General features: G+C 36.8%; 1 protein-coding gene across 1 annotated transcript; it reads right to left on the bottom strand.

Annotated features, from left to right (window-relative positions):
- Positions 1-8,334: 8,334 nt before the first annotated feature.
- Positions 8,335-11,879, bottom strand: tor2a (torsin family 2, member A). The gene is made up of 5 exons (XM_084114828.1): positions 11,668-11,879; positions 10,668-10,933; positions 10,005-10,180; positions 9,799-9,926; positions 8,335-9,683 (listed from the first exon to the last, which is right to left on the bottom strand). Exons 1-5 carry the CDS (start codon positions 11,783-11,785, stop codon positions 9,439-9,441), a joined length of 933 nt encoding a protein of 310 aa, XP_083970954.1. The 5' UTR covers positions 11,786-11,879; the 3' UTR covers positions 8,335-9,438.
- Between the last annotated feature and the right edge of the window lie 1,071 nt (positions 11,880-12,950).

Genomic DNA, 12,950 nt, shown 5'->3' with positions numbered 1-12,950 from the left:
TGTGGCAGATTTTCAACATTCCAGCTACATTGACAAATAGGCTTTCCCTGAGCAATCCTTCACAATGGACCATTCCCAGCTCCTCTGAATGGTCAGGATTGCTTGGTCCACTCTTAGCATTGACAATAGCTAAGGTCAGAGGTTACTGGCACGGCTGGACACAGCTAATACAAAAGTGCAAATTTATTCAGGGTAATGTTCTGAGCCTCATAGGGGGTCTTCCCTGTTTTACAAAAATATTTAAAGTAATACCACCCAATACACAATGCCTAAACTATATCTCAGTAACTAAGTCATTAAAAGAGTATTTTCTCTAGATTTCTCAATTGCTAAATATATAATTTTTGTGAATTGTGTCTTTAAAAAAAAATAACACAATTTACTAATCACAAGAATATTTCTTGGCCAAAAAAGTTTTCTTTTTCATTTAAAATTTTTTGTGTCAATTGTTTTACTGTTTAAATTTTGCTTTAAAAAGCCTATAGATATTAAAGCCTAATATGCTGCTTAGTGGCAGTTTACATTGTAAATGTTTACCCCATTTACATTGTTACAACATGTGTTCAATGAACTGTATTTTTTATTTTTTTATTTTTTGAGCAATAACGATGTAAATGTTCAATGGCATTTTTGTAGTCAGGATTTTATGTTCCTATACAAAAAAAAGGGGGGAAAGTGAGCCTAATAACCCTCATCTCTAAATTAAAGTAGAAAAAAGGCTTTAGTAAATGAAAGCATTATTATGAAGGTTCTCATTTTTACATGCAATTAATATTTGACTATAGGCTACTTCAGTGTTTACAGAAACACTGTATTATGTGCCTGTTAAAAAACGCTTTACTTATGAAGTGTTAATGAACGATTCCTTTGTGGTAAAGTGCCAGGTAATCCCTTGCACGAGTAGCTTTTGAGAGATAGGAAACGTCATCGAGGACACAAAGCGTAATGGCACTGTAGACACTGTTGGATTGTAATTGCAATGGGCAAAAAATGGAGTGTTGTTTCTTTAAGAGGTTTCTGGTCCCAGCGCAGCTGCTGGTCAGTACGCCGATTGAGACAGTGGATACTCATCCCCTTCTCACCACAATGGCCATTTATCACTCACTGGTGTGTTATTCAAATCTCGTACCAAGCGGCCACCGACCCCACTCTCGCCCTCGCCGTTTATTTAGAAAGCTGCGCAGTTGTCACGCGAGCCTCAACGCATCCTTTAGCCAGAAACGCTGCCAGTGTGTTTTGGGTCGTTATTTTACAACAGTCCTCTGGACGGGAGTGATAAAAAGCTAATGTATAAATGAACTCGTGCCTTTTGACTAACATACATTGCGAGGGTCACGCGCATCGCGTCTTGAACACGCTAAAGAACTTTATTTTATTCTGCGCATTGAAGTTGGAGACTCGCAGCGCCGCGGAACGACACCTCTGGAGGAATTTGACGCACATCAGGAGGTTTCTCCTTTTTTTTTTTTTTTTTTTTTTTTTTTTGCTCGTTTTTTGTCTTCCATACTTGATCAGAAACATCTCACAGGTGCAGACATGGCGAATCGCTGCCTCAGTGCCTTCTGAAGAAAGTGTATCGTGATGGTGCAGCACAGCCTGAGCCTCCTAAAGATCACCGACCGCATCGACAGAGAAGCTCCGCCAGCACATTCCTCGAGCATTTCAGAGGGAAATTTAGATTTTTGTGTGTTACAATTGGTCATTTATTTATTGCACTGGAACGAATTAATTGATAAAATCTTTGATTCATTTGGTTAATCTGAACCTTATTTACCCGGTAGGCTAAGACACGATTTTATTTTGCGGTTATAATTTTAATAACCCACCCCCCCCAAAAAGGTCTGTGGAAATATGCTATTATTTTTTTTGGTAAAATAACAACATTAGAGTCTTAAAGCAACATTACAGGCTTAAGACGGATAGTAGGATTTTGAGTGTCAATTTCGTCTCGTGCTATTGTGGCATTTCTGTAGATAACGAAAAGTGGACCGAACAAATATTAGGATGTAATTTCACTGCCAAGGAATTTGTGAAATACAGCCGATATAATGAAAGGCAGCACGCCTGAATTATGCAAAGAAAGAAAAAAACAATGTGCTTGAAGGCCTTTTTCCACTGAGGAGCAGAAAACACACGAGGACCCAAACGCATGGATCCTACAGTAAATATTCACACAGTTGTGCTGTTTATGGAAATATGAGCTCAAGCAGTTGATTGTCCAAACGCAATTCTTGTGAAATGTCAAGCGATCAGTCGAGAATTGTGCCTGGACATCTGTTGCTGGAGGCTCCCACGCGTCTCCAATCAGCTCTGATCATCAGCTCTGTTGGGATTTATGCTTATTTTATTTTAAATAACGAAGAACTCTAACGATTATTTAAAATGCAAGTGTTGAAGAAAACAGATTAGCTGACTTTGTCTAAATGTCTACTGCCTAATTTTAATAAACAAAATTGCATTTGTTGTATTTTTCGTTATGTGTTGGTAATGTTTTGAATTAACAATAGAAAATAGTTTATCTTGAACGTTAACTTCATGTCACATGTTCAAGATTTATTGTTTTATTATAGCTAGGTTTTATTTCACATCAGATGTTGGTTTGTTTTTATTTGATTTGGTACATTACCATAACCTAAAATAATGTAATTAAGCACTATCAGATGTTTTTAAGTAATAGCCTGTAATAAAATAAATCCACATTTTTATATCACGAAAACAGATTTTGCCTGCATTGTTGTTTAGTAAAGCAGAACGAAAAATGTTTATCAAATGAATTTTAAGTTAAATGGTCTGTCGATTAACTTTAATAAAGCTTTCATTTGTGATATTATTGTTTCTTTTACTCGTTTAAAATGATCTGACAGGATTTTACGATTTTGTCACATTTGAGGTGTCTGCTACAGACTTTAGGATAACAAAGAAATGGCATGTTAATCCAATAGGATTAAACAAGATTAGTTTTACACACAGGTCAGATCTTTTGATCTTTTTGAAATCAGCACGAGCAGCATTAAACGAATACGTAGTTATCAATTTGCATTAGACCTTTTAATATTTTTTTCTAGCCTATATATTAGGTTAATTATGCTGGAATTTATTTAAAGGCGAGTTTATACGGTATAGCCTAATTATTTAATGGTAGCATGATTTAAATAGTTGTCTTAGATTTAAACCACATAAAAAAATAAGGATTTGGTTCCATCCAACGTTACAATAAAGAATTTATAAATCATAGCAATATTTTAGGACACTTAAAAAAAAACATGAAATTGAAATAAAAAAAACAATTATCAAAATATAATTTAAAGAAAACAAAATACAGTTTCTGTTTATAACAATTCGAGGAACCTTGGACTCTTCTGTTCACATGTGTCATAATTTAGAAGATACTTTATTATGAGCCTAATCATATTATTATTAGCCTGTTTTAGCGCCATTTTAAATGTTGATGTGGCTAATTCAGGGCAAATGTTTCTGTAGGCTATACATCAATATACAAAATGTGTTTTTTTCAGGCATTCTACTAAAATTATTCACATTCCTCTTCTATAGGCTATGCTAATATACTTTTATTTAAATGGTTACACAATTATAAACAATTTCCTCTAAAAATGAACTGCACTGGTCTTATAGAAGACTAACTCTCCATGCACTGCTGTCCGAGCTTCACGTCCCCAGCAGAATAGAGTCACTGAGCTGATATGAAAGGCTATAGGCTATGCTGTGTTAGTGGATTTTACTTATCATTGCAACTATCTCACATGGAAGCAAACGAGGCCATACATCATGTAGAGGGAAGACGTGTCACGTGACAGGGTCGGCATCTGTAATAGTCTTAGTAAGTTAGAGGATTATCAATCATTTCATGCTTGCAAAGAGGGGCAGATTTCGGACAGACATCTTCCAGAGGCCCATGTCCCCCACTGACCACACAGAGGCCAAGGGCATCCCCGGTGCCCCCTCCACCCCTCTCCCAGCATTCCCCCTCCTCTCGCCCTTTGTTCACCTGTTGTCCTGGAGACTCCATTGCCGCGGTAACCACCCTATTGTTTGATTGAGAGAGATGAAGAGACACAGTCCACAAGTAATCTCACAATGAATCAGCATAATATGAAGCAATATCTTGACTTTTGAAATCGGAATGACAGAAAGTGGGATAGGATGCAATAGGCCTATCTTAAAAGTTTAAACGGTACCCTAAAAAGAAATTCAGGACACACATTACCACAACTTAACAAATGCACGATTACAACTTTTATTCTGATTTATTGATTAAATTAAACCTTTTAACTCTTTCCCCGCCATTGACGGAATTTTCCGGCTTTCACGGTATGGGGCGCTATTTGGCATCTTCTGTAAGAGTACAGAATCTCCACATCAAAACACACGTGAAGAAGCAGAAACAAGCAGTAGCAGATGCACATTTAAAATAACGCGATTATCAACATCAAACAGCATATAAATCAAAACTGCCTAACGTTACCGAATGAAATGTCGACCCAGGACTGTGCAGCATTAAGGGGTGTCGATGGACTCTATCTACTCCATCTATGTTTTGATAATCGTTCTGTATCAGATCCAGACGTAGGCCTACAAAACACGATTTTCTCAGCTTTTTGCTCAAAATTGTGCTTTTTTAAAGAAACTTACCCACATTCAAGTGTTGATAAAAAATAAATTTAAAAAAGAATGCATGTAGGCCTATAAGATTTTTTTTGTTTGTTTGTTTAAAAGCAGATGGTCTCTTTTTTCTTTTGATAAATTGTACATTCAGAGATTCATAAAACAAAATATTCTGGGGGCCATTAAACTTTTGTAAAAATGAGCAAAAATGCTGGCAGAAGCTTGCAACTTTTTTAAAAAATGCTAGAATTAGTTCTGTTGACATATGCTATAGACTAATGCTGATCATTTCATCAACTTAATATTGTGTGTAATTTAAAATTATTATTTTTGAAAAATATTTATTTATTTATTTTGCGTTAATTCAGCCTATTGTTTTTGAAGTTGCAATAACTATGGGACCAGGGTAGCACAATCAGGGCAGGACTAAGGGGACTGGGGGGGACTGGGGGCCCCTGGGCTTGAGTTTATGTTTGGGCCCTATACTTACGCTACAAACATCATTATGGGGTAGCACAAATTACACAAAAATTAAAATGTGCTTTGAGATTCCTAGAACAATTAATACAAAGTTTAGTGGTATAGGCTAATATTAAATAGTCATTATAATACAATATGATGTGCTCTCTCGGTTGAGAAAAGATCAAGACTCTAATAAAGGCAAGAGAAAATAGTATTTTTAAATGCATTGTCATAGCTATCAGTCCTCTTATGTCAGATTCTTAAATTTAGTCAACAAATTCAATCAGAATGCAAAGACACGGTTGTATGGCTATTATGACCAAATAAAAGGAAGTCGGTATCAATAAAATCCATTTTTAGATTGACACAGGCTGTTTAGACATGGATTTACACAGCAAATTATAATTGTATAAATTATGTTAAGAGATTAATGTTTTAAATGTAGGCCTACATTTTTTTAATGTAGAAATATGAAATGATTGAAAAAAATGAAATAAAACTATGAAACTAACACCGCCAGTAGGTGGTGGCACGTCTCCATCTTAATGAGGGAGTTGAATCCTTTATTCAACCGATTTGTTCAAAAATCCTAATTCATTTAACCTAGCAAACGACTGTATTTATGAATGGGTATAGCCTAATTGAATCATTTACTCGTCTGATTCTGTCTTTCTGATTCTCGTCTGATTCTGACTCTTGGCTTTGGGTGCTCGAGCCCCAGCCCTTTTTCAAAATTAATCAAAAGTGCCCTTCTCAAACAAATATCAATGATAATATTGTGGTCAATAAAACAAAATGCATTTGATTATAATTAACATGACAATGTGTACAAAACTAAAGTAGCCTAAATTCACGTTTATTTTTACGTTTCTGTCAGTCTGTCTTGCTGGTGTAATAACTCACATAGGCTTGTGTTATGTAAGGGATAATGTAGAGCGAGCTAGGCGGTTGTTATAGCGAATACAACCCCGACAGGCTGATCAGGACCCCGACGCAAAGCCATTATCCCGCTTATTACATGGCTACCTACCAAATAAATCAATAATTTGACACAAAATATTGATTTAAAAAGGAGTTTATTGATTTAAAAACGATTGTATTGCTTCCGCTAAAGAAAATAGTCCGTTCCGTCTCTACGGTTAGAATCCTGCGTCCATAGCAACGTTCTGTTTTTCATGGCAACGGTGTGTTATACTTAGCAGCGGTCTGTTATCAAGAAATAACAGACCGCATTCTACATTAGAATTCAACCAAGCCATGTAATAAAAATATTTTATTTTCCTTCACGTCACTTCACTAATCTGACTAAGGGGCCATTTACACGACTTTTTATGCATTTTGGCCATTCATTTACATGACAACATCGTTTTGGAGGCCTAAAAACGCAAACTTTAAAAAAGGATTGAAAGTGCAAGTTTTTGAAAACGATACCGTTATCTCTGTGTATACTACAAAAACGCGAATTTGTGAAAACGGTGACGTCATGCGCATGCGTATTACATGTTCAGTCTAAAGCCACATAGTTTTTCTTTACAAAGTGACATCACCAACTAGTTGCCTGGCATGCCATGCATAATACAGCGCTTTTAATCGTTTTCGCGGATCTGTGTGAATGGGAATCGTTTTGATAACGTTGTCTACGCGAAAAACGCAAAGGAAAAACTTTTCCAGTTTTAGTTGCCTACATCGTTGTCGTGTAAACGTACCCTATGGTCTATAATAGCTCACATACATTTACGTAATAAACAACTTACATTTAGCATGTGCTATGCTATCTGTTGAGTTTAACTGAAATAGATTAATTGGTTTCAGAGCCACCCCTCAGTTATGCCCTGGTGAAAAAACAAATAATGCTAAGTATACTTGCAGCCAGAATAATTATCAGTAGTGTGTTAATGATTAGTTAACTTGAAGTGTGCTATTTTGAAACAACTAATGTTGTACTACGTATATTTTAGTTGTAATTAAATTGTAGTAAAGCATAACTTTAAGTGTATTTAGTGTACTTTTGTGTACTACATTGGACCAACTTCAAGTATACTTAGTATACTTTAAGTAAACGCAAGTATACTTAGTATACTTAAAAGTATATGCCTGTGTAGGGACTAATTACATGCTTGATTAGTGATATTAAAGTGTACTTTATTTGTGTTAGAAGTACATTACAAATTCATTACGAGTGTCTTCGAAACATACAAGCAATATACCATAAGCATAATGTTAATAATGACACTACTGAGTCTCACAAATACACAAACCAAATAAGCGATGCAGAAAGAGGCAAAAGTTGGTTTAGCCGAGCGTCTCAGCTGAATGCACCTCAAAAGGACTTTGCTCAGTGTGCTGATTGTTTTTCATCTCTGGGCCACACAGGGCCCGCTCCATCCTCCGTCCCACCCCTCCGCCGGCCGCTAACTCCGGCCTGACCTCATCAGCACTGTGGCTGGGCACATTTACAAGTGAAAGACGGCCAATAATGGGGCGGTTAGGGAGAAAATGAGGAGACAGAGGGGTGCTCACAGATGTTGAGGGGGGTGGGGGGCATTGTAGCCAGGCCAGGGGGGACCGGCGGAGGGGGTGATGTTGTGCCTTTTTAGACCTGATTTGGGACAGAATGGAGAGGTGTCCGATTGAAGGGGCCAGCGGCCAGGCGAGGGCAGCCGCCTTGGAGAGCGTGTGAACGGGAGCACAGGGGTCAAGCTAAGAGCAGAGGTTTGGAGGAGGTCAGTCTGCTATTATCTTGCTTTTTGTAACAGTCCAGCAACGTTTGAAAATCCTTCCTTTGACGCCACCCAAGGTGAGGGCCTTGTCGCTACACTTCCTCTTGGTATTTTGGGATGGGGCAGATGAAGTCATCAAAGTGGGTATTAGTGCTTTGTTTGCAGGTGAAATGGTAGGGAAAGCTTTAAGAGCTTATCCACTAAAATTCAACATGTTTTCAAAGGGCTTAATGTCCAGCTCACAGTCACGGTGTCGCTTTCGCGGACCTTCAACAGACCACCTAACACCTGCTAACATTTCCTGCTGAGAAACATTTAATATCCTTTGGTAAGTGGTGGAAGAAGGACTGTCAGAGGGAGCTGGGAGGCTTTGTGTCATGCAGTCCATTCTCAACGTTCACACAGTAAGGGACTAGGAATGGTCGTATATGGGGTTTGAAAATATGAAAAGCTCAGTTTATACTAATGATGCTCAAAGCATTGTGAAAAATGATCTTGTGGATTAAAATGATCAAATACACACAAAAAAAAAAATGAACGTTGATTTTATTGCCGTTTCTTCTTTTCATTTTGTATTCATGTACATGTTTCAAATAGAACTAAAAAGAAAAACAAAATAACAACATGGCATATGGTTGATCAATGAATAGAAAAGTGCATTAAGAAAATAGTTTATTCTTTAAAACATATTTACATCTCATTGCATAGTATTCTAAATGAATGTGCAGAATAACTGTACAATGTAAACGATAACGAATAACACTGCAATTGGATATGGATAGCATTCAGGGCACTTCATGTTTACATCTTTTATTTTCCCTTTAGTGTTTAGAATTAAATAAAGGAACTTAATGCTGTTTTGTGTTCTAAACATTCTGTGAGTTTTATATTGTACGGAGAACAAAAAAACACAATAAAAAGATTTAAAAAATAATTATTTAAGTAATATTTAAAATCTGGCAATTGACAACATGGCTTTTAAAGACAAGAGAACAAAATTGATCTGATACCACAAAATTCTCAAGAGGCAAAATATCATATTTTATGTTCCATTTCCACATAAAAAAATAAAGTCATACAGGTTTGGAATGAGGAATGAGGGTTAGTTAATGATGACAAATTTAAATTTTGGGTAAACTATCAAATTCAGACATCGTTATTTACATCGTACGGAAGGAGCTGATCGATTCCATTTTCTGATTAAAGTAAATCTGTTTAAATAATAAAAGAAAGCTTTTATACATACAAATTTAATACGATTTTTTTTTTTTTTTATGGGAAAAAACAACAACAAAAGGTATTGTGGGACAAAAACCCCAGCTTCAAGTAGGCACTGCTGCCACCCTGTGGTCAGCATCAGAAATACAGCACTTAGTTTCATTGTCAACCCATGATGAAATAAATAATCACTGAAGTTTAGAGAGTACTTCATTTGTAATGATCTCCACACTGAACATTTGTGTTTTGTAGATTGTTTCAGTGTCCCAGAGAAGTATAAAAGAGGTCAGCTCTGAATTTGCCTTTGTATTAACTAGCAACTGGCTTATTCTTGCTTGATTAAAAACTGCAAAAACCAGAGATGTTTCTCAAACCCAAAAAAGGCTTTGTGCTGTGAAGATCCTAAAGAGCATCCTCAAAGGAACAGGTTAACTTTAGCCGGCACCAATTTGCAGCCGGTGCTGGAGAAATATTGTCCGTCATTTGGTGTGTAAATCATGGCGCCCCCTACTGACGATGCCACATCTGCACGCTGACACTCCCCGCGCTGGCAGAGCTCCCGCTGGGCACAGCGCTCCACGTGGCGCCGAAGCAAGGGAAGGAAAGGCACAAAACGAGTGATAAGCTTTTCCGTAATTATTCTGGAGTGGTAGAACCCACCTGGGAAACAAAGTTCATCCACAGATTAGATTGAAAATTGTGCAACAGGCACATGAAGCACTGTGACTAGCAGCTATCATTAACAGGACTGAGCTGAAAGACCCACGACACTCACTGTTCTTGTTGTTGTACACGGCGTCAGCGATACTGTCCTCCAGCTCATCGGGGCGAACATCCTCTCGATCTCTTCCTGCCTGTCGACTCTCCAACGCAAGTTTGTTAACTACCTCCTGACCTGCAGTACTGGAAAAAAAATATTGATTAAGATGAAAGCCTGTTCATAATAAGCATATCAAATATGACTCAGTCATTCAGACTTACCTGATAAATATATAAATCGCCTTCCGGTAGTTTGTCTGGAACAGAACATGAAAGGGGCCTAAATGCGGTTCTAACACATCAATCACACCAGGAGGCATTTTCTCCATCTCATCGAAGATAAAGATTGAGCGAGCGCAAGCGGTGAGGTTTCTCTCGACCCAGAGTTTTAGATCTGACTGCGCACAAAGCAAGAAAAGAACAAATAAATCTGCATTCATTTCTTGACAGGATATAAATATTACAGTGTACAACAAATATCCATAGTTGCCAAGTCTGCGGTTCTTTTAAATGGTTGCCCCGGGTTAAAAGGTTTGACGTATTGCAAAAATTGCATTCGATTGGAATGCTTGTATTTAAATATTTTCCCATTTCTACATTTGTGTACTAGATGATGAGTTTTGTGAGGGAAGGAGACTGGTAGGAAGCCTATTAAGGTCCTTTATGAAAACAAAATGCATTTACAATTCATATTATATAGTGAATTTCAAGTTTATTTCATTGGTTATAAACACATAACTGTAAAATATGTATTTTAGGTACTGAGTTCTGATATTTGGGATAGGGTCATTAAGCTAGTTTTAGGCTATTTTTTGACTGGCCATTGGGCTAGTTTTATTACGCAAACCTGGCAACTCTGTAATACATCAAGAAATATACACGTACCCTGTATTGTTGCACCCGGTTGGCTAAAGGAAAGTGCAATGTGGGAACAAACTGATGGATGTACGGACTGCCCATAGCCGTTCCATAGATATATCGTCCAATCATAGAGCTGACCAGACTTTTTCCAGTCCCGGATGCTCCGTGGAAAGACAGCACTAGTGGTCTGTCTGGGTTTTCATTCTGTAAAAAATTCATCACTGCTTCTGAGACAATGTCTTGAGCCATATGCTGACCATAAAGGTTTTTATAAAGGTCCCACTCTAAACCTGTAAAAACACAAGACACAGTTGAGGTGAGTGAAGGGGTCTGTAAATAAAAATGTGCTTTTACTCACAGCTGTTACACTGGAGCGTGAACATATGTCACAAGATCTTCATTCGACAGATATTGAATGACATCATTACAAAGCAATTCAGTAAGGTCTGCAAATATTGACTGCCGTTAAAATGAAGGGGAATGCTAACAGATTGCTTTTTACTATTCATCAGAATGTCAGTCATAAAGAATGTTTAATTTTCATTTTATTGGTGCACATTTTCAATGAATTTACTGTTATACGAGAATGTCATTTGTGTTACTATTTGAAATATTTATATAGTCACACTTCCAGCTAAATTGACGTAGGCTATATAATTATGTGTAACACTTTTAGTGTGGCTTAAAACATTTTTTTTTAGCAAGTTGTAAGTAAGCTAACATTAAATGGATTGTATCTCAAATGCATTTTCGCTGCAGTGATGTGTTTTATACACATGAAAGATGCGTGCACACTGTAAACTATGTAGCATTTTGTTTATGTTTAGTGTCATTAGCTGTCACCTACCATCACCACCACCACCAATGCTGTATTCGGTACATTAAGAAATGGATCCCATATTTATTTTGAAAGAAATTCCCTAGTTTCCTCTGCTGAAGCTGGCAGAGTAACTTAGTACTACAGAAGCTAACGCTAACTGTTTATACTGAAGAGACAGCTGTTGTTAATATCATACACACCTACCTTTTATGTCTGGTTTGTAGTCACATTCGCAGCTCTCAGATATTGAACAAAAAATAGACTTTATCTCGAAACCGGTACCTAAGGGAGTACAATAAATTAAGAACAGTATAAATATCATGGTTGCTACAGGCTCGGAGCACAGCTCCAAGATGAGTTGGATGGATGGCGGAAGCGCGACTACAGTTCCACACAGTCTATGGTTCCACACAGACACTAGAGGGCAACAACTGATGTCACACATTTCCGCGAATCGGTTCTTTCGAGCAGTTCATTCAAAGGACAATTCACTGATTCTTTTACGTCATGACGTAATTGCGTCATTATGTGACCCCAAACTTCCGGCGTTTAATAATAATAATAATAATAAACTGTAAGTATTTCTGCTTATACTTGTGAATTTTGTGGAAGAAAAAAAAACTATTTTGCTTCCGTTTTATCACTGTATCTACGTATCTTGGAAATAATTAGAAATTTATATTGATTGAAAGCTGGGGTGTATGATAGAAATTTGTGAACATTTGATGTGTTTTTTTTATTATCAGCATGATAACTGAATGTAAAGAACAATATATTATGCAGTTTTATTTTATTAGGAAAATATACATAATAAAAGTGGGCTCTTTAATTGCAAACCAAAATTTTCACATTTTATAAATGATTGAAATTATACATAAACATTTAGGAACAAAATAAAAACAAAAATGCACTGAAAACATGTAATGTTTTAAAAGCACCTAAATGTATGTAGACGAACTTCTTTCCTCTGTCCCCCTTTGGTAGCCTATTGCGTTTTCTTTTCAATCGGTCTACATTTTATTAATAAAGGTATTAACTGCAATTTTACGTGCTCCAGTTCAATTTGCAGCCATGATTAATCTCATAAAAACATAATTTAGAAGCTATAAAATATAATTTGCATTTACACAATTTATTTAGGCCTACATCACCTTGCATAATTTTGCACGTTTAAAATAAAACGCTATCAAATACAAACATTTTTCGTATGTGTGATACATCAAGTCGTAGCCTAAACATTCCCGATATGCAATTTCTTTTTACCATTTGAAGTGTAGGCACTACTAGGCAGCTGAGCTCACTCTTTTCGTCTCGTTACGCATCAGACATGTTCGAACGAGACGTTCTCGGCTCAGTGACTCGTGAACCGCTTGGACTGATTTAGTTCGTAAACGAATTGTTCAGACAAGCTTTATTAAAACAATTCATTCAAAATAACGATATTAAGAATGACTACTAGTAGGCCAACGAGGTCGACCAGTATAGAA

Source organism: Abramis brama, assembly GCF_963993115.1.
Source record: "Abramis brama genome assembly, chromosome: 5".
Classification (NCBI taxonomy): Eukaryota; Metazoa; Chordata; class Actinopteri; order Cypriniformes; family Leuciscidae; genus Abramis; species Abramis brama.
Note: the sequence above shows the minus strand (reverse complement) of the source record. Positions and strands in the feature narration are given on the sequence as shown.

Bases quoted from the DNA above. Each gene is read 5' to 3' on its own strand.
- tor2a (XM_084114828.1), bottom strand. From the start codon at position 11,785: ATGATATTTATACTGTTCTTAATTTATTGTACTCCCTTAGGTACCGGT. The intron at 10,934-11,667 runs GTAGGTGTGTAT...GTGTTTTTACAG, and splicing joins CTACAAACCAGACATAAAAG to GTTTAGAGTGGGACCTTTAT. The intron at 10,181-10,667 runs GTACGTGTATAT...CTTTGTGCGCAG, and splicing joins ACCGGGTGCAACAATACAGG to TCAGATCTAAAACTCTGGGT.